This window comes from Pezoporus wallicus, unplaced genomic scaffold, assembly GCF_028554395.1.
Source record: "Pezoporus wallicus isolate ANWC-B61680 ecotype Strahan unplaced genomic scaffold, APGP_CSIRO_Pwel_v1 contig_10389, whole genome shotgun sequence".
In the NCBI taxonomy this organism is placed as follows: Eukaryota; Metazoa; Chordata; class Aves; order Psittaciformes; family Psittacidae; genus Pezoporus; species Pezoporus wallicus.
The window spans coordinates 617501-636488 of NW_026637666.1; the positions used below are offsets into that span (position 1 = coordinate 617501).

The following is an 18988-nucleotide window of genomic DNA, read 5'->3' on the forward strand; positions in this document are numbered from 1 at the left end:
AACTTCTGACGTGCAAAAGCCAAGATGATTCACAGTGTTAACATTTCAATCCCATGTTCTTTCTGAATGCAGTGGGAATGAGTTAGAGCTGACACTTTCAGTCGTTGAGGATTTAAGTTATATCCTGCCTCTCTCTAATTTTTTCAGATGATAACTTAAAATGCTGAACTGCTGTGGTTAGTTTATTGCTAAAATGCTTTTCATTCTGGTTGGGCAGTAGGATCCTTTGTATCTGGAGCTTTCTTTTTCTCTAAACTAATACGTCTGCAACCGATGTGAGCAAAAACTGCCACATATATAAAACTAACAAGAGGAACGTCACCTGAAGTATAGTTAGATGAACTGTAGCATTTTGTGTGCAGCAGCACCATCTCTGAAGGAATGCCCTGTTAGGGAGGTCTGGCTGGGTTTATATAGTTCAAAATTACTTGATCAAAGAATTTTGAGAAATAAAATGCAGAACTAATCTTTATTGAAAATATACTTGTATTTTACTAGGTGACTTACTACTGTATAACACTACTTGTTCTCAGTTACATGTGCTTCTGCTGTAGGTCTTGCTATAATAAAGACATTTTGGGGTTTGCTTTGATGAAACTTCACAAGAGCCGTCTGTAGGGTAGAAATACAATTTCCCGTGTGCTTTAATTGTGCTCTGTCGCGTGTTTGCCTCAGTTAACTGAATCAAGGGGACTGCAGTCGGGTGAGCTGAGTGGATCTTACCAGCGGTGGACTCTGGATCATATTTTTAACTCTCTGCCCATTTGAGAATTAGAATTTTCTGTGCTGTTTTATTCTCCCTATCGGCACATGGGGCGAGCCAAGCGCGCTTTTGGGGGAAGCAGTCGCATGAATATCCCCCCTATTTATGTGCCTCAAAAAAAGGTCATGTCCTTATCAGTGATTGTAATTGATAACAATGTGGTGGTTTCAGTCAAATCGGTGACCTTGGTACCACAGCGGGGCCCCTGTGCTGGTCGCTGCTTTCCTCACTTGCTGCTGCTTTGATGTGATCCGGCAGCTGATAGAGATGCACACAGGTCAGGGGGAGGCAGCTGCCTGGCAGCGCCAGATTAAAATAGTTCTGACCCACAAAAGTAACCAAATGCCCATATTTCTTCATTTAGCATAATTAATACCTTGTATATCCAATGACTTTGATAAACTGTGTTCCACCCCCCACCCCTCCCACCCCCACCCCTCCACCCCCCCTTTATTATTTTATTCCCTGTAGCTTTCGGTAATGATTGCAGGGGATCTGTAGTTAAAATGTTTTACAGACTCTGAAGAATAATATGTTTGGAAAAAGCTAAGATCAAAAGTCTCAATTAGGTCACAGCCTAGCAGGAAGCTTATAACCACATTAAAATAGGGAAGTTATTTCATTTTTAGTATACTAGTTCTTCAGTAGCCAGCATAATAAGCTAAAGGCAAAAAGAAGCATATAGGATCTCACCAAGGAAATCCTCTTGCTGTTACGAATTTGTAGTTAGGGGAGATATGTACAGTAAGTAAAAGTGTTTGGTGTGTTTTGATGTGCAATCCTGGAGAACTTGCTGCAATAGCAGTGAAAGTTTTAATTTTTCTCTTTTTGTCATTAATGTTCACTGTAAATTGTCATTGTCATCCTTTAAAATCGCTATGTACAAGGTGATTGTGGAGTGACTGTATTAGCTCAGATCTCTGACTAACAGTAAACCCGAGAGTATCCATTCGGGACTTGAATAGCTGATGCCTTTAGTTAAAAAATAATAACCCAAACCAGCTCACAGCCATCTGGAGGGTGTCGTGTGCCGTGGGCAGCGACGTTTCTAACTGCTGCTCTTTCAGTTCTGGGTCTGTCACAGGGCAGAGCTCTCTGGTGCAGCCCATTCCCCTGCCCGTGGATCCCTGTGCCGCTGCACGGCGCTTGTAAACAGAGTCCCTGGGCAGAGATGAACAGCAACGATTTCTTGTGATGAATGGAGCTTGGTCGGGTTGCTCCTGTAAGGCAAGAAAGATATTTTATGCCATAACCTAGTTTGATTCCTTTTTACCAATAAATTTTGAATTGCATTTAACAGCCAGATAAATGCAGAGCTTATTTTATTGCAGTTATGATTCTAGATATCTAGAGTGCTACAGAGATGTGCAGCAGGATGGACAAGGAGCCAGAAATCTTAGTAGATTTAATCCCCAAAGCACTGGGGTTCAACTCCCCCTTTATTTTAAACATCAGAAGTATTTTATACATATAAATTTAACTCATTGTGTAACTGATGTATTAGCATTTAGGAAGACAATTGAAATAAAAAAAATCATACAAATCATACTATGTTTGACCAGTTTGTTGGTTTTACTCTGAATACATCGTCTCTTTTTGAAATAGCTGGTAAGTGCTCACCTGAGCTCCTTAACTTTCAGGAGTTCTCATCCTTTTTCAGTTAGATTCATCCACTTTCCAGAGATCTCTTACCTTTGTAAGCCCATGGGTATGCTGGCAGCTTTCCCTGCCCCTGTTGGGGTTCAGACCCGCTGCTCGAGTAAGTACTGGGGTATCAGTATAGCTGTGATTGGGTGGTTTGTGTATGTGGAGCTTCATAAGTGGGATTATTGTACTGCAGTTAGAATAACCTTGTGATCAAACAAGGGTATCAATTACCTGTGCTAGCTTTAGTGAATGCACAGCATCTCTTGCTATCAGGATTTGGCATATTTTACTCTTCTTCTGCATTTTACATTTGAAACAACAAATCCTAAAAGCCAGTTGTAAAAACCTAGCAGTCAGGCAAGGTGGTGGTGGTAGATTCTAGGTGCTGCCCAGCCTGGCACTGGAGCTGTAATGCAAACTTACAGTAGGGACGTGTTGGATCAGCAGTACCAAAGCTGTTCTTACTACAGTGCACCTGCAGAGCTGGCATCTCCTCCACCTTCATGAAAACTCGATTAACCCAAACTCTTCTTGTTACATAAAATGCAAATGTGGCTTTGCATTTCTTGTATGGCTTATCGATCAAGTCTGAATATACTGTGAAATGTTTGATCGAGGGAGGGAGTTGTAGAAGGCTTGAGTCTGGTAGAAGCAAACGTCAGCAAGCTCATAGGGTAGGCCTTTAAGTATGAGCAAGTTGCTTTTCAAACTCAGAGGAAGCCCCATTGGAATCTAAATTTTGTCTTGAATAGGTGCTGCTTTGATGCTCTGAATGTCTCTCACCTCTTAGTGACTGCAGATGTGACTGGATTGTGCGTGTGCTTTGGGAAGTGTTGGGTATTTGGCATTTGTCAGTATTAGTAATTACTCATCACTAATTCTGAAACTGGCAAAAGCCAGAAAAATAAACGTCAGGGGATTCCTTCTCTTTACCTGTGCTTGCAGCAATGTTGTTAAAAATAGCAGCAGTGTGCATGTTAGTTACTTAGCAATGCGACTAGGCTGCTGTGAGGCTTAGTCCTTGCGTTACCATTCTTTCCCCTCCTGTGTGACTGCTTTTGCACATGCTGGGTACAGTCACTCTCAACATGTGCATCAAATCCAGGAAGGAACAGAGCTACCGTGCAGATGAGCTACTGCATATCACGCAGGGTCTGTCAGCACACTGCTCCTGGCCTGCAGAGGCAGCAGAAAGCAGTTCTTGCACAGCCTGCTTTTAAGACCAAAGCAAGGAGTGGCCCATAGTCTGGGTGAGGTGTTGGGGGTCTCAGGACCGTGCAGCAGCTGAGAGCAGGCGGCTGCTGCCACCAATGCCAGAACTTCAGCCCATAGCCTGCTCCTTTGAGAAGAAGGCTGCCGTCAGCACGCTGTCCTGAGTGGCTGCAGGGAGCCCTGCATTCAGCACTTTCTTCTTCTACAGCAATTTATATATATATATATATATATATATATATATATATATATATATATATACACATATATGCTGCACTGAAAGAGAAAAAAATGAGGCTCAGATCATGTGGATGTTTTAATAAGCATCAGAGTAGTTTTAAGGCTGTGAATCTATTCTTATGCTTAATAATAAACATCTGTGTAGTTTACCCTAAGATTTCAGACAAGCCAGTGTCTGAAGAGCTCATGGCTCAGCATAGATGATTTACAGCTCAGGTCAGTATTTATGCACAGAACACTTGGGTTAGCAAAACCAGAAAACATCCAAGGAAACACTGTGTTTCAGGGATGACATTAACAGTTCTAATTCAGAGTAGGATATATGTCTGTAACTTGCATGTTGTATAGAAATGTTTAAAAAAAATCAGTTCAGACATGGCAAATCCAATCTTTTAAGTGTATTTTGTGTTAATTCTTTTAAAAGAAGCCTACATTCCAGCATGTCTTCATTCAGTAATTTAATTGGGATGTAGGTCTTTGAGCTAGTGGCTGATTAGAAAACATGACCTGCTTGAGAGATCAAGAAGGTAAATTGATAAATGTTGTAGCAAAGGTTAGTAATGTGTGAGAGAGTAGAAGCTGCTCTGGGCTTTGAATCACTGATCAAGGTCAGCTGCAGTTCATTATAATCTTCAGAGATTTAAATTCGTTGTAAATGTACGCACATACCGTAGTTTATCTTGTAAATCCTACATGTTGGTTGTTTAGTGATATTGCATATTATTGCAATGGTTTTATGGTAATGAATTTACACCAAGGTGCAAAGCCAAAGTCCTGTAAAACATTTGAATTGGAAAACCAGGCTTTAGGGACGGACCCGGCTGATAACGCTTGCTGTAGCACAGCCATCACCCAGTCCCCAGGCTGGCACATCCCACGCCCCTCCGTATTCGTGCCAGAGCTTTGCCCCCATCCTTGTTTCTTTGATGATTTGAAATCTTTTCAGGTACACCTGGTTTTGTGTTGGTACTGTCCTTTACCTTAAACAGATTTTCCTTTGCTGGTGTTTATGTCCCTGGAGTGTTTGTGGAGAGTGGTCACACACTCATCCTGGCTCGCAGCTGAAATAGCAGGATCCCCTGCTGCCTTTGCTCCCTTACCTGAGCCAGGGCTTCTGTTCCCCTTGCCATACTGCTTTGTATTGCTTTCCAGTTTTCAGCTTGAACATGGTAACACATGGTACGTGTGCTGGAGATGACATCTAACCGCTGTGCTGAACAATGTTATATTTCTGTGTTCTGTGATACCTGCTGGAGCACAGCCATGCCAGACAGTGAGCCCATCACCATCCTGCAGCTGAAAGACCTCAGGGGTTTTCCCCCAACCTTTCCAACTGACAGGCACACGGGCTTCTGCATTCCTGACCTTGCACATTCTGCCAATGCATCTTCTGCTTTTCTTGGCTCCTCAGGACCTCAGCTTTCCTCTGAACAGTCCATCCTCATTATTGGCATCATTTGTTCCTTATTTGTTCCTCAAAGGCTCTGAAAGCACAATGCTTGAAGGCCATGTAAAGGGCTTGTTCTTAGCCACATTCAGCCAGGATGGTCTGTCAGTCCTCTCCAGTTCATCCTGATTCTGATAGAGCTCGTTTGGATGCTGTCTCCCATTTGGTGTCACTCTCCCTATCTCTGCTTACATCACCAGTGCCAGGTCCCGATTTCATTCCAGCTACTCATTTAGCTTTTGAAGAACATGCATCTACTGCTTTCATCTTTCTGGTACACGGTTCAGCTGACGCTCATGCTTCTCATTTGTGGTGCTGTGTTGGTTGTGCACTGGTCTGATGAGCTTCCAGCAGTCTGTAGGTTCACTACAGCTGAGCCACACCTCACCTGCACCTCTGGCTTGATTGAACCATCCGCCCTGGGAAAGCTTTGGGGACAGAATCCACTTGCTTGTTGCTGTCCAGACATCTTCTCTCTACTTGTCCCACAGGCTAACTTGATGAAACCAAATGTAACATGGTTTTATGTGCACTGGCTTATGTGCGCTTTAAGTGGTTATATTGTTAAGAAAAATGCATTTGCAGGTGTTTTGGTGAGAGCAGAGAAAAATGTTCTTTAAAACTTGACCAAATCTCTTTCCTTGAGGTTATTCCTGGCTCAAATCTGTTGCCATGAGGTTAAACTGATGTTAAATCTACTCAAAAAAAAGTGCCTAACAGAAATATTTTCAAAGTCCTTTTCTTGAAGCATAACTGGATCACTTTGAGCTTAATGGTTTTAAAAAATCTAGAACAAAAGAGTTTTTTCCCTACAACAGCTGTGCAGTTTTATTAAAAATTTAAAGAAATCTTATGTGTCTAATCCTTTGAGCGGATGTGTAATTACTTGGCTTGGGCTCTTACACATGGATAACCTAGCTGTACTGTGAGACAAGATTCTTATGTTTAATTTAAAGAATCATGGGTGTGCTTTGGAGATGATCAACACCAAGCCTCGCAAAGGAGAGCAAAACCAGAACAACTCATATACATTATCATTTGTTATACAGATGTTGCAAACCATCTGACTAGCAGATAGTGCAGTTTGCAGGAGGATTAGCAAATGGTGGCAGAGTATGTAGAATAAAAAAATTGGAAAACCGACTTCGCAAGATGTTCCCACTTCTCACATCTTTGGTTTTCCCCCTGTATTTGGGCGTTTTCATTTGATACGTTTCCCCTTTATGTAAAACTGTTGCTTTTATAATCAGTTATTTAAACTGTGTTACCGCTTTCTGCCTGCAACAAGCACCTTTCATCATGTCCATTTGATCTGAAGTTGGATTCAGCCACGTTCTGGGGCTTAAACAAGCCGGTATCTGTGCTATAAATGCACAGTTGCATTAAAGGGAGTTTTGTACCTGGCATAATGTTACTGCTGTAGGTTGGATGCTTTAAAAATTGACGTATTTTAAAGGCCCAAGAATAAGATCATACAGAACCAGTTAAAAACCGGTTCATTTGGCTTTAGGTGATTTCATCAGGATACATATTATTCATTATTTAAAATGTTGAAGAACTAACCCACATCTGAAATGAATTATAATCTCTTTCAATCAACTCTGAGGTATTGGTCAAGCTCACCCCTAATGTGAGCAGGTACAACTCCATTGAAGTCAAGTCTGCTTACAATCAAGCTGATTTTAGCCAAGGGACAATTTTTCCTTATTTTCTTTGGATTTTTTTCCTTCCCTTTCTCCACCCCCCTTAGTACTCTTCTTCGTATTGGTTATGTTTTTTCTCTTCCCTTTGGTTGTAGTCGCTTTGGTAGGACAAACACATAGCATACCATTTGCTTCCACAGAAATCATGTATGCACATTATTTTCAAAATCTGTATTACAAAGTCTTTTATCCTTTTATTAGTTTAGTACTTAAGCCTTAGACATAAGAAAGAAGCCTATCAGTGAAAATCAATTGAAATGCAGTTAGATACTGATCTGATGTACTGTGCAGGGAGGCTTAGACACAGCACAATAAAATCAATCAAGGCCTTTCCAGCCCTATATAGTTTTACCCATCCAATCACTTTTCACACATTCCCTCCATTAGTTTTGCAAGAGGAGGGTTTTTTATATGAATTATGATGAATGAGACCCTTGTTATGAATATATAGATGGGTCATTACCCTACAAAAATCAGACTGTACTGGTGCTTAGTGATTAAGGCTTTCTGCTGCTACTGTCAATAAAGTTCAAATTCATTCGCCTCAATGTATGATAGGGAAGCTGTAGCCATTGTTGTCTAATTCACTTAACAACGTTATAATTGTGATTTGGTTTTGTTCATCATTATAATTTCCATAAACCCTTTTGTATTTCTTAATAATTTGGATTAGTCATCAAGCTTAAGGAATGTAATAGAAAGGGAAATAGAAGGGAAATAATAGTATAAAAAGAGGCACCAGGCCTACCCAGACAGATGTGAGGAGGAGATTAAATACTAGTTGCATACGGTGCCAAAAAATGAAATGGTTTGGATTGAGAAGTTAAATACATACAAAGCGCAGGTTAGGTCACGGGCCAGAGGTGTAACACCTTGCTCTCAAAACTCTTTTTCCTTTATGGGAGGGGATGGCTTAGTTGAATTTGAATTTCAACCTAAAATATTAGCCGAGGCAGGCACAAGTGGGCAGACAGCTTTGGTGTATGATGTTTATGCAAATGAAGATGCACTAAAACAAGGCTCCTTGAAAAATCTGCCCTAGTAAATTAGCGGAAAATGCACCGCCATAAACAGCTGTTGCATTTTAATCAAGCATCTGTAGAGTATATTTTGCTTTGTGTTACAAACAAAACAAAAAACACCCAGATTGTGGCAACCTCATTTTATATTCAGAAATTAACCCGTTCTGCACTGCTAAAAAAAGAGTCATTCCCGGGTCACAGCTTTAATGCACCAAGGGGTAGATGTGTGTTTAACTCATTGACTTTCAGGTTACCTGGTTTCATTTAAAAAGCAGTGTTTCTGAATGGAAGAATAATTAGCAAATTTTGCTTCTCTGCAATTCTCAGGAGGTTTTTGCTTGTGCAATCTCATAGTTTGAAACACAGTTTGTTAGAAAATTGATCGAATTAGGTTTGAAGAGTGTTTCTTCTGTGCTTGTACCTTTGCACAAACTAAAATTACTCTTGCAAAGTAGTTCAGCAGTCAGGTCTTGATAGAAAGCATCCTTTATATTAGTGTGATCCCAAATCATACATCTTGGTTTTCAAAGAGTTAATAAACACCCCGAGCTGTGCTGATCTTGTAGCTTTAGTGAGCCTTAATCTGTAAGCTTGATTACCTCCTAACCCTCAGTCGCCTGCCTCCCTCCTAACACAGCGGGAGTTTTACGGCAGCATTAGTGGCATTTTGCCCAGCTTTGGCTTTAGGGAAATCATTCAGTGAGAAAGAAAAGCAGAAGGACTGGATCTGTCTACTGCTGCGAGGTCATTAACACAGCGGCATGGCCGCGGCACTGGAGGAGCTCGGTGGTGGCAGTCCCCTCCGCTACTGGACAGGTCACCTTCCACCATGCTGCTGATGGGGTTTAGGCACGCCACTGCAGGTGCAACAGCGGCTCCCAAAAACAGCTCACAGCGTGTGCTGCAGAAGAGCGTCATGTTCTTTAAATCATACACACAGCATATGGGCATCAGTTTATGTGTCTTGGTCCTTCTAAGAGCAATATTACTACAGATTTATGTGCTCCGGGCTCTTTGTGCACACAGAGGCAGACAGGAATATTTAGTGGAGTTTGCCCTCACTCCAGGAAAAACTCACAAATGGGAATAACTCTTACCCATCATACAAGCTAGATGTTCTTTATTTATAACACTAGCCAAAACAAATAGGCACCTTCTGCCTACCTTACTCATAAGGAATAAATCTTGCTACGCACACAGTGGGGAGGAGTCTTTTTAACATGTCACGGTAAGCTTGGTCAGGGGCTCTGCTGATACACAAGAGTGTTCAGAGCTTGGCTGTTCTGATTCATGTAAGGTCCCACTATGGCTTAAAGCAGTGATTGTTTCTCTGGCTGGCTCTTGGCACATTTTTATGTTAACATTCACAAACCTGTCTGCTTCTGTCTCCTGCATTACTGTTGTCTGCTTCTGGAAAACAGCCTTGGCACGTCATGCCATTAGCATTTTCTGTTTCCGAAGAAATAGTGCAGTTAGGCATCATGCCAAAACTCCACCTGGAGCTGTTTGGCAGGAGAAAGACCCTCTTTGTAGCCTGATGTTGTAGGTGTGGTGTATCCAGCTTTGAACAGCCATCATTACACCAAAAGTGATCCCTGGCCAGGGAACAGGACAGTGCAGGCAGTGAAGACGTGGAGGTCAGGGCTGGACCGGAGCTCCAATGAGAGACTGTGGTCAGTGCTGGGAGGTTCTCAGAAGTGACTCAAATCGTACCTGGTTGCTAAAATGTGAGATCTAAAACCTGACAGGGGGTTTGTATTTTCAGCTAGTTTTGTGAAGAGGTATAGACACCATCCTAAGTAAGATCTGTTGCATTTGCTTTGAACCTAGGTGTTTGTTAAAGGTACAAGTAACTGAGACCACTGCTCTCAAACTAAAAATAAACCAGAACATCTCTTGCCTGAGATCTGCTCTAGTGGTCACCTTGGTAGTGAAAAGAAAGCACTTTTAGTTCTCCTCATTCATCTGTAATCTGGCCATGTCTTTGGTGTGGACGTGTCCTGCCAGACCTTGTTCTCCAGAGTTAAATGCCTCAGGTACTCCCTGCTACTGTTTGATTCAGGAGGGACTTCACAAGTAGTTGGTCACGGACACACCTCGTCATCCTCACCTCTCTGATGACAGAGCATCTTGCCTGTGGGCTTTAGCTGGCTTGTTTGCCATGTTTATTTAATAAAAGTTCAGCCTTTGCTGCTGTTTTGAAGCAGTGGGCATGTGTTTATCCTCATTTCAGCATGCTGTCAGCAAGCTTTTCCTTAAAAAAAACATCCTTCTCGTAACATTCCTTCCTCTGTTGTCAACTGTAGCATCTCTCTTGTTCCACAGTGAGATTAAGAGCAGTGTCCAGAAGGTGCTAAGGCTACAATCCTGCAATACATTAATACATCTCCTCAAAATGTCATCTTTGTCTAATAATACTTTACAGAAAGTGTTGATGTTACCCAGCCCCCCCCCACCACTGAACGTCCCCTGTGCTGCTCCTGCTCATTTGGATGAGACTAATCAAATCTGCCTTATTATCCTGGAACTCGAAGGAATTTTTTTCCTCTTGCCTTGCAGTGCAGGAGCAGCAAAGTGCCCATGTCTGGGGAGAGGATGAGGATGGAGAACTTTTCTACTTGATGTAGAAACAAATACCCTCATTATCTTCACAGCTTTCTTGAAGTATACAAGGTGGATAGCACCACTTCCTTTAGATTCTTGGAAAATAATAGAGTGCTTAAGCATTGAAGCTGAAGGTTCTTGCTTTCTGTTCCACTTTTAACCTTTCTGCTGGATATATACTGATATTCCAGGGTATTCCGAGTCAGTGTAGAGACTGCAACTCAGCTGTGAGGGTTACACTCCTGTTCATAGCAGAAGTTGCATTTACAGGTTAATACATACAGATGCAGATACACACAAACTTGTCAAAGACACCGCATACTTTGTTCCTTGTCTTTGTACAGATAAATTTTGGTAGATGGGCTCAGTGTTTCTATCCATACTGCCTTATAACCCACCAAGATGCACAGGAGTGATGGTTTTAGTGTCCTGGATGTACAAGTTATCACCAGTGTAACAGATCTGGGAAACAGGAAAATTGTCTTTACTGCTCGTCTAGGGAGCAGTCTTAGGGGGAAGGGAGTTGCTTTAAAGTTTTAACTTCCAGCTACCCTGATAGCTAGGAATAAAGACAGAATGTTTGCATATAAATTGCATTTGAGTTTAAAATCTTCTGCTTTTGATATCATCCTGTAGTTTTGCACTGCTGTCAAACGTTTGCCAGCATTTAATATCCTCTGTCTTTTCGGTGACCATGCCATGACCTTTCAAAATAAAAGTTGCAGATCGGAAGTAACTGGCTGAGAATTAGTGGTTGGTGTATTCCAGTTTACATAGAAATGTCCTCAGTTAAAATATGGTTCATTCATCGGTCAAACCGTCCTTACTTCCTTTAATTGAATTAAGATGGGCAAATGAGAGATGTGTGCAAGGCAGAGAAAAATTCTGCTGCAAATCACTGTTCTCCTTTCGACAGTGTAAAACGAATCAATTAGAAACATGTCAAAGCACCTTTTACACATGCACAACTTTGAAGCAGGGAATATTTCATAAAAGTGGGAATTTAAATTGGAAATAGGAGAATGTAAATTAGATTTTACAATTACACCTAATCTAATTTTTGTTTCTGAGAAAGATAGATGACTGCTATTTGATCATATTTTATAGGCTGTTGCATCTACTATAATCATTTTTATAACTTATTCCATTTAAAAGCATGCTCATGTACCTTTTGTCTCATTGAATTGTAGCAGCAGCAACAACAGATTTTAGCTGTTCACCATTACTACGAAATATTCTGTCTGTTAGTGGAGAGAACCAGCCAGGCACCAGGCCCAGAATACAGCTGATAAAACAGGACTTTCAGAAGTACTTACACTTTGACATTACTCTTCTCTGTGTTTCCTGATCAGTCAGTCGTCAGGGATCCGCAGCTTTCTGTGGCATGTTTTGGGGGTTTTGTGCTGTTAGAGGAGTTGGCCTTTGCAGCAGTTACTCATCCAGTCCTTAACAAACTGGTTTAGAGATTAGATGAACAGAACAGACTGCTTCAATGCAGAAATGTTCAGAGCTGCCTGAAACTTTTGGCTGGTGGTTTCCCCTTTGTTTTTCTGTAGGTTTTCATTTGAGCCATGGACAGAAAACAGCAGGGGGTTGGCAAGGCAAGGGGTCCTCTGGTGGCATTAGGTGGGTACAGGCACTGTGCTTGGGGTTCAGCTGTAGCGGCTAATGTGTCTCCTGATGTTCTCAGGGCTCCTGTCGAAAGGAGCCTTGTGAACATTTACACTCTACATGTGAATTTTTAATTGGAAATAATGCATTTAAATTAATAAACATGTGCAGTTGCAATATCTCCAGTAAAAGTTGCACATTCCAAACACAGGGACTGATGTTATGGTGTGTTTGAATTCACGTCGCGTATCATTGTAATGATTGCTTTGTAATTTTAACCTGGATTAAAATTGAATTTACAATATAAAAACCTTAGAAATTATTTAATTAAAAAAGCAAAACATAGCTTAAAAGAAAAAGAGAGATGGGCAACAGAGTCTGTCCTTTTGTCTTACTTGTATGTGAAGCATTTCTGTAGAGTGGCTATAACGTTTGCTTTGGTTGGCTTCTTGTGGGCTGTGTGGAGAGCAAGAGTTTTCACAGTACCCCATAGGCAGGGACTTTGAAAACCCGTACATCCATCATGCTTTTTGACTTGGAAGGTTTTAGAGAGTCCACCTTTTCACTTGCTCTGTGGCACAGCATATATTCATGCGGTTTTTACCGTAGCTGAAGGAGTACCTTGGAAGGTAGAAAATCCAGCTGAGGTCTAATGCTAATGGTAAACTTGATCCGAAGGCTGCCTTATTTGTGGCTGGCTTCCTTACTGGAAGCTTTTTGTTTGTGCCACAAAGATAAATATAGAGAAAAAGAGGAAAACCAGCAAAAATGACATGACCGTTGCAAGAAGCTCTAAACACATTAACAACAGATTTGGAGTTATTTATTGATGGGTTTGCCCACTGGCAGTGTAAAATGCGTGTCAGTTGTCATCACCAGTAACAATTTCAGCACATTGTGTTCCTTTTTTATTTACACCAGTGGCAACATGCTTATAAACACCATCACTGGGGGTAGGTCAGGAGGTCAGTGCTTGAGGTTAAGAATGGGAAGGGTCATCGGCTATTAACCTAAGTTTAGCAGCAAATAGTGCAGCCCTGTGCTGAGTGGGGCCTCAGCGCCTGCCAGCCTTCATGAAACTTCTGTATCTCAAATGATTTGGCTGTAAGATATTTTCTAGGGTTTGAGTTTGGAGGGGGGGGAGGGTAATTAAATCTCCTACATTTTGTATCTATGGCCATCTGTTCTTATGGGTTCCCTGATCTTTGCACCAAAAGAAAACTATTAATTTAGGGCTTAATATCCTTCTGCTTGCAAACAGTGGGAGTTGTCCATTTGGCTTCAGCAGGAGCAGAATCGGACTGATCCGACACGTCACAAAATACAAAGGATCAGTAGTGACTGGAACGTGAGCTCAGGACTGGTGAGGTAGAGGCTTTTATGAAACAGAAACGTGAAGGTTTTCTTTCACTCGCCTCAGGTTTTCAGGAATGTGAGCCCAGGCTATCAAGAAGAGCCCGAAATCAGGGTTTGCAGAAGTGGCGAGTGGTTTGGGTGTGCGGCCCGGCACGTTGAAGGGACCTGCTTTTGAGAAAGTGCAGCCCTCTAAAAACAGTTCCCCTGAAGGTGTTTCCAAATGAGCACTGAGAGAGAAAACACGCGAATGTTGCTCGTAGCTCAAAATATCTTGGCCGATGCGGTCGCAAAGGATGGCTTGTTAGCCTCTCATTTATTCAGAGCATACATGTTGCAACTGCAAGGATTCAAGGGAAGAGAATATTCCCTGAGGATCTTCCGCCTCCTTGACTTTTATAGAAGCTTTTGCTTTTAATGCTCTAAAGGCAAAGTAATTTTTTATTATATACTTTGTATATTGTGTTTTCTGGAACCTTTAAGGGGTTTAAAAATTCATAACAAAAAAAAAAGCAGGAGTACAAGACTTCGCCTATCTATTTCAACTTGTTACTGCACAGTAATGAAATCCATCAGCGCTGTTAAAAGAGACAAAACTGTGCCCATTAATGTTCCCTGTATTTACAAGTTACACTGTGTTTTGAATCGTGTACAGTCCTGAACATCCCTTCACTGCTGCACGCTCTGAACGTTTATGTACCTGTCTGAAACTCCCTCTGTTCCCATCTTTCTCATGCGTTTGACACTGCGGTGTTTCCCCGGGAGCTCTGTCCGTCTCCTCTGCCAGGCAATCTCTGCTGCAGCATCCAGAAACTCTGCTTAGAAACCTCTAAAGAAAGCTGAAATTTTACAGTTGCAGTTAAACATGTCAGCTGAGTGTTTCCAAAGATACCTCCTGGATTTGAATACGCAGATCTAATGAATTTTAATGGCAATAAGCTTTGAATTATGTAAAATATAGTAAGATGCTCATCTTGAAGCAAACTAAAATAATCTTTTAAAGTAACATTTTAATACACAATTAATCTAACATAGATAATTTATACAAGTTTCTCTAAACCCTACATCTGTTCTGGTAAGCAGCACTTCTGCCAAAAAGCTTTTCTTTCTCATATAGAAGCATGGGTTTACTGAATTGGACTCAAGAAAGTTGTATAAAGCTGCCTTTAAATTCCCACAGTCCTGTTGTTTGGATGGTCCGAGCTTGATTTGTAAACAAAACTTGCAGTTTGCCCAATGGATCTTTTGCTCAACCATGAAAATGTCTGTAGTATGATAGCCTTAAAAGAAGAATTGAATTCATAGGCTGATACATGCTAGGTAGCATTTATTGAAAGCACAAAGCCACATTATTTATAGATACTATATTTGCATAATACATGAAAGTAGAAGGATTCTTTTCCCCTTTTCATTCTGAGTGGAGTGTTCCAAGTCAGGCTTTTCACCACAGTGAATTAGTGCCCTGCTCTTGAGGAGGCGGCTGCGTTCGGGGCGCACAGCGGGGTGAGGAGTGCAGGGCAGCCTGAGGTTCCGTGTGTAGTGACATTGCTCACTCATTACTCACAGTGTTTGATGAAGATGTTTTTGAAGGCTGTAGCATCAGCGTTTTCAGCCTACGTAACCTATTGGGGGAATTACAAAACCTCTGCTTCGGTTGTGTAACAGGACTGGATTTCTGGATTGTTGCAATATGTGCACACCGATGGTGTTACTATTAATTTTCTGAATCAAATCCTGTGTGAGGAGCCAGATGGCTTGGGAGCATCTTGTCATCCCGACCACTGCAAACACGTCTAGCCATACAAAAAAAGAAGATTGAACAGTGATTTCACAGATTTTGCATTAGTTAATCTGGGATAGAGAGGCTTCAAAGATCCCATCAGTTAATTCTCTCAGCACTTGTGGAAATTTCTGGCACATTGTGCTAAAGCTGGTTTGAAATCCAAGCTGAGAATCACTGCCTTAAAAAAGCTGATCTCCTCTGTGGTGATATTAAAAAGAGAGTAACTAAAACTCCCCTTGTGTGGAATTGGACTGAAGCTGATGTCTCAGAAAACACTTTGAATATTATCATATTCAACGTTATCCAAAGTAGTCAGTGAAACTAGTTCTCAGTCAGGGATCTGTAATACCAGTTTAATTCCAAATGCTTACAGAAAGTGTTTCCTAAATTCATTGTTTTCTAACTATACTAAAAGCAGGGATTTTTTTTCCTCTTGGCGAGCTGCAGTGCCACTTTCACCTTTGCAAACAGACCTACTAAATAATAGTCGTTTGCAATCTGTGAATTTCCCTCCTCTTATCAATTATTAAGTATCATAAACCTTCTGTTTGGATAATCTTGGCACCACTTTAAGCGTTAACAGTAAATTTATTTTTAATTAAATCTGTGCATTGAGAATAAAACGAGGCTCTTCTGCATACTAACCAGAACACATATGCCACCTCTACTTATTATCAAAAACTCTGATAATGCTTATGGAAGTTGGAAAGGCGACAGTTCATTGTCTGTGTCCCATTTAACTTCAGTGGTATTAGTTAAAAACAGCCAAAGCAAGTAACTGCCATTTCCTTAGAAGGGTTTGCTGAGAGCATTCCCCTTTTTACAAAGTAATTCTTTAATATAGTTCAGGATATTCTTGTTTCAGTGTAGTTACAGGTGACCAGGAAACATGGGGTATTTAGTGTGCTGGATATGTTTCCGGGACAGCGCTTTGGGATACAGAGAAAACGTTTTCCTTGTCAGATGCGTTGATCTGGAAGTTTAAAGATGTTACTGTTGTAGGTTGTGACTGATTTTTTTTCAGTATTATTATTTTGCTGGAATTTGTTTTCAAGGGCTGGAGTGAAGATTCATCATCTCTCCATTCCATGGGAGGAAAACCAGGTCGGCAAAAATAGTTCAGGAATGTTTTGACAGTTCAGTTCAGGAAACTTTCTGGTACCTAATGTAAGATGTGGCCGGGTGAAAATGCCTCTTCACGTGTGTTTTTGTTAACCTTTTTGCTAATAAGAGCAGTATCTGAAATCACCGAGCGCTTCTGCTGGGGACAGGAAGCCTCCCACCAGTGCTGTGAATCTCATCATTTATTTTTTCTAAGCCCTCTTTCCATTTGGAGCTGTGTGACATTAGCCCAAAGGGAAACACCAGGCCAGCGGCTTGCACTGGGCAGCCATTGTCTTATCTGTCACAGCAAGAACGCGTGAAGCTGTTTGCATAGCGTGCTAACTCTGTCAGGGTCAGTTCCAGTCTGGGGCCGCTAGAAATGAAAAACATGCCCCAACCGGGACAAGAGCAGGGTCAACAGCTGGCAGAGGATATGGCAATCATTTATATAAATATGCTTTCTCAAGCCCACAAAAACAAAAAACCCAAACCCAACAGCTGGGAAGGGTTGGAAGTAGCCCCAAGGCTGGTTAGTTCCCTTCCAGATGGGGAGGTTAGACTGGGGCTAGCCAGGCTGCTCCACATAGACTTCCGATTCGCATTAGGAATAAAAGAGTGGAGGAAAGGAAGAAGGAAGAAAAGCTACAAGCATGACTGCTTTGTTTTTCACCTAACTTAATCAAATAAGTGAAGAGTTTCCGAGACGGAAGGCTTGCATTTATCGGTATTCACGCTCAGTTTTCTGTGTTTATCACGGTGTCTGATACACTCCTTAACTGTTTAAAAGGGAAGCATATACAATATATAGAATACTTTATATGTAATGTCATGGTCATTTGTAGACAGATTGAAGAATCATGTGAAGATTTATGCTCCACTCATGTCTTCTGAGTATTCAAATAGTCACATTGATGGAAGGGGAGACAAAGAAGTTTGCTGACTGTTCCTCTGAGTTTTAATTGGCAGATACGGTTTATTCCTATCGCTTTAACCTGCTCTTAGCACATTTTTATCTGTCAGATCAAAGTAGAATCCTAACCTTAACAACTACATACCATAGAATCATAGAATCATTTGGCTTGGAAAAGACCTTTAAGATCAACAAGTCCAAATAATGCAGAAAAGAAGTCTGAGATGTGAAAGGCTCGCCTTTCAGAGTTCACAACTGTGGAGTTAGGTTTTATGGTACGGAAAAGACTTGATGCAGCATTTCAAAGTCATCACGCAAATGCATTGCTCATAGTATAGGTGGACATTACATCAGTTGAACAAATCCAGACCTTTACATTCTGTAGCTTTCATCCAAAGGCAATTAAAAGAATGTTTTTCAGGACTGGTTTCCTAATGGTATCTTTTGCTGTTGAGGCAAATCTCCTATAAAAGAGAATTTATAGGGAAGCAGAACGGGTTAGATTTCTCAGTGCAGTGTTCAGTAATGCATCTGTCCTTTAGCAAAATCTCTAACCTGTAAATTGCTGAGGACGTTGCTCATAACTTGTGCTTTGTGCTTTACTCTGCTGTTCTTTAATGTTAATTTAGAACATCCCTTTGATTAGAACTGGATGACATGTAAGAAGATCCTAGATTACTGAGGCCTGTTTCCAAAGTTGTCCGTGAAGGTGGAAGTTCACTGGAAGTGCAGAGGCTGTTTTCGTAGGAAAAGATGACAGTTGTTTCTTTTTCACACAAACTAATTTCCCATAAGAAATGAAGAAACTCAATTTTCAGTTATTTATCATCTTCTGAATAGTCATTAGTTCTTTTATTCAAAAGAACACACGTCTTTTAGTATTTGTGGTGTGAAGCACGATACTTTCATAGTTTGAAAGTCCACATTTTCATTTGAGTTTGACAAAATCAAGCCCTTTATCTACAGTTTTCTGTGGTCTGTACTTTTCTTTAAGGTTTACTGTAGCAGCTTACAAGAGTGCAGTGATTGCCATGGTCACTTTCTGGTTTACTTTATGTTGGTGTCTTCTTCAGATATTAATAAAGAAACAAAACCCAACCTAACAAAAAAACCCTGCAGCAGCCAAGCTCCTTTTATGGCCAAAAGTAGGTACATTAGAAACACATCACCACATCTGCAGTGGGGAACGCTGAATCTCAACTTCAGGCTGGAGTGGCAAGCAGAAACTTAGGCAGCCCTTTCCTTCAACATCATTGATGTCTGCACAGTGATGTCAGGGAAGTTCTTTCCTGGTCTCTGATGGTGTTTTGTGACTATTAATTTTACATTATGATTCCCGTGTTTCATGCCATCCCAGCCAGTGATGTCAGTTCTTTGATGATCATGAAGTCAATACTTGAGCATCCAAGTTGAAAACTGGGACTTCAGAACTTCTTCATACATGGGGAGAGGATTTCTGTCCTTTACTGCTGCACGTGCAGATGCATAAAGACCTACATGAATGGCCAAAGCTGTATTTTCCGTTTACAGTTTGTCATATGTGTACCCACCCCTGTTTGGATTTGGAAAATGACTTATGGTCATGCAAA

General features: G+C 41.1%; 1 protein-coding gene across 14 annotated transcripts in view; it reads left to right on the forward strand.

The window, feature by feature from the left end:
- The window catches only part of BCAS3 (BCAS3 microtubule associated cell migration factor), a 361207-nt gene that overhangs the window by 211604 nt on the left and 130615 nt on the right, over positions 1–18988 (forward strand). The window contains exon 24 of one of the 14 annotated variants that reach the window (XM_057407130.1): positions 10594–10871. The exons of the other annotated variants lie outside the window; for them this stretch is intronic. Coding sequence (XP_057263113.1) covers positions 10594–10661 — 68 coding nt within the window. The 3' untranslated portion in view covers positions 10662–10871. Of the gene's footprint in view, positions 1–10593; positions 10872–18988 lie in introns of those variants that run through there. 14 annotated transcript variants of the gene reach the window in all.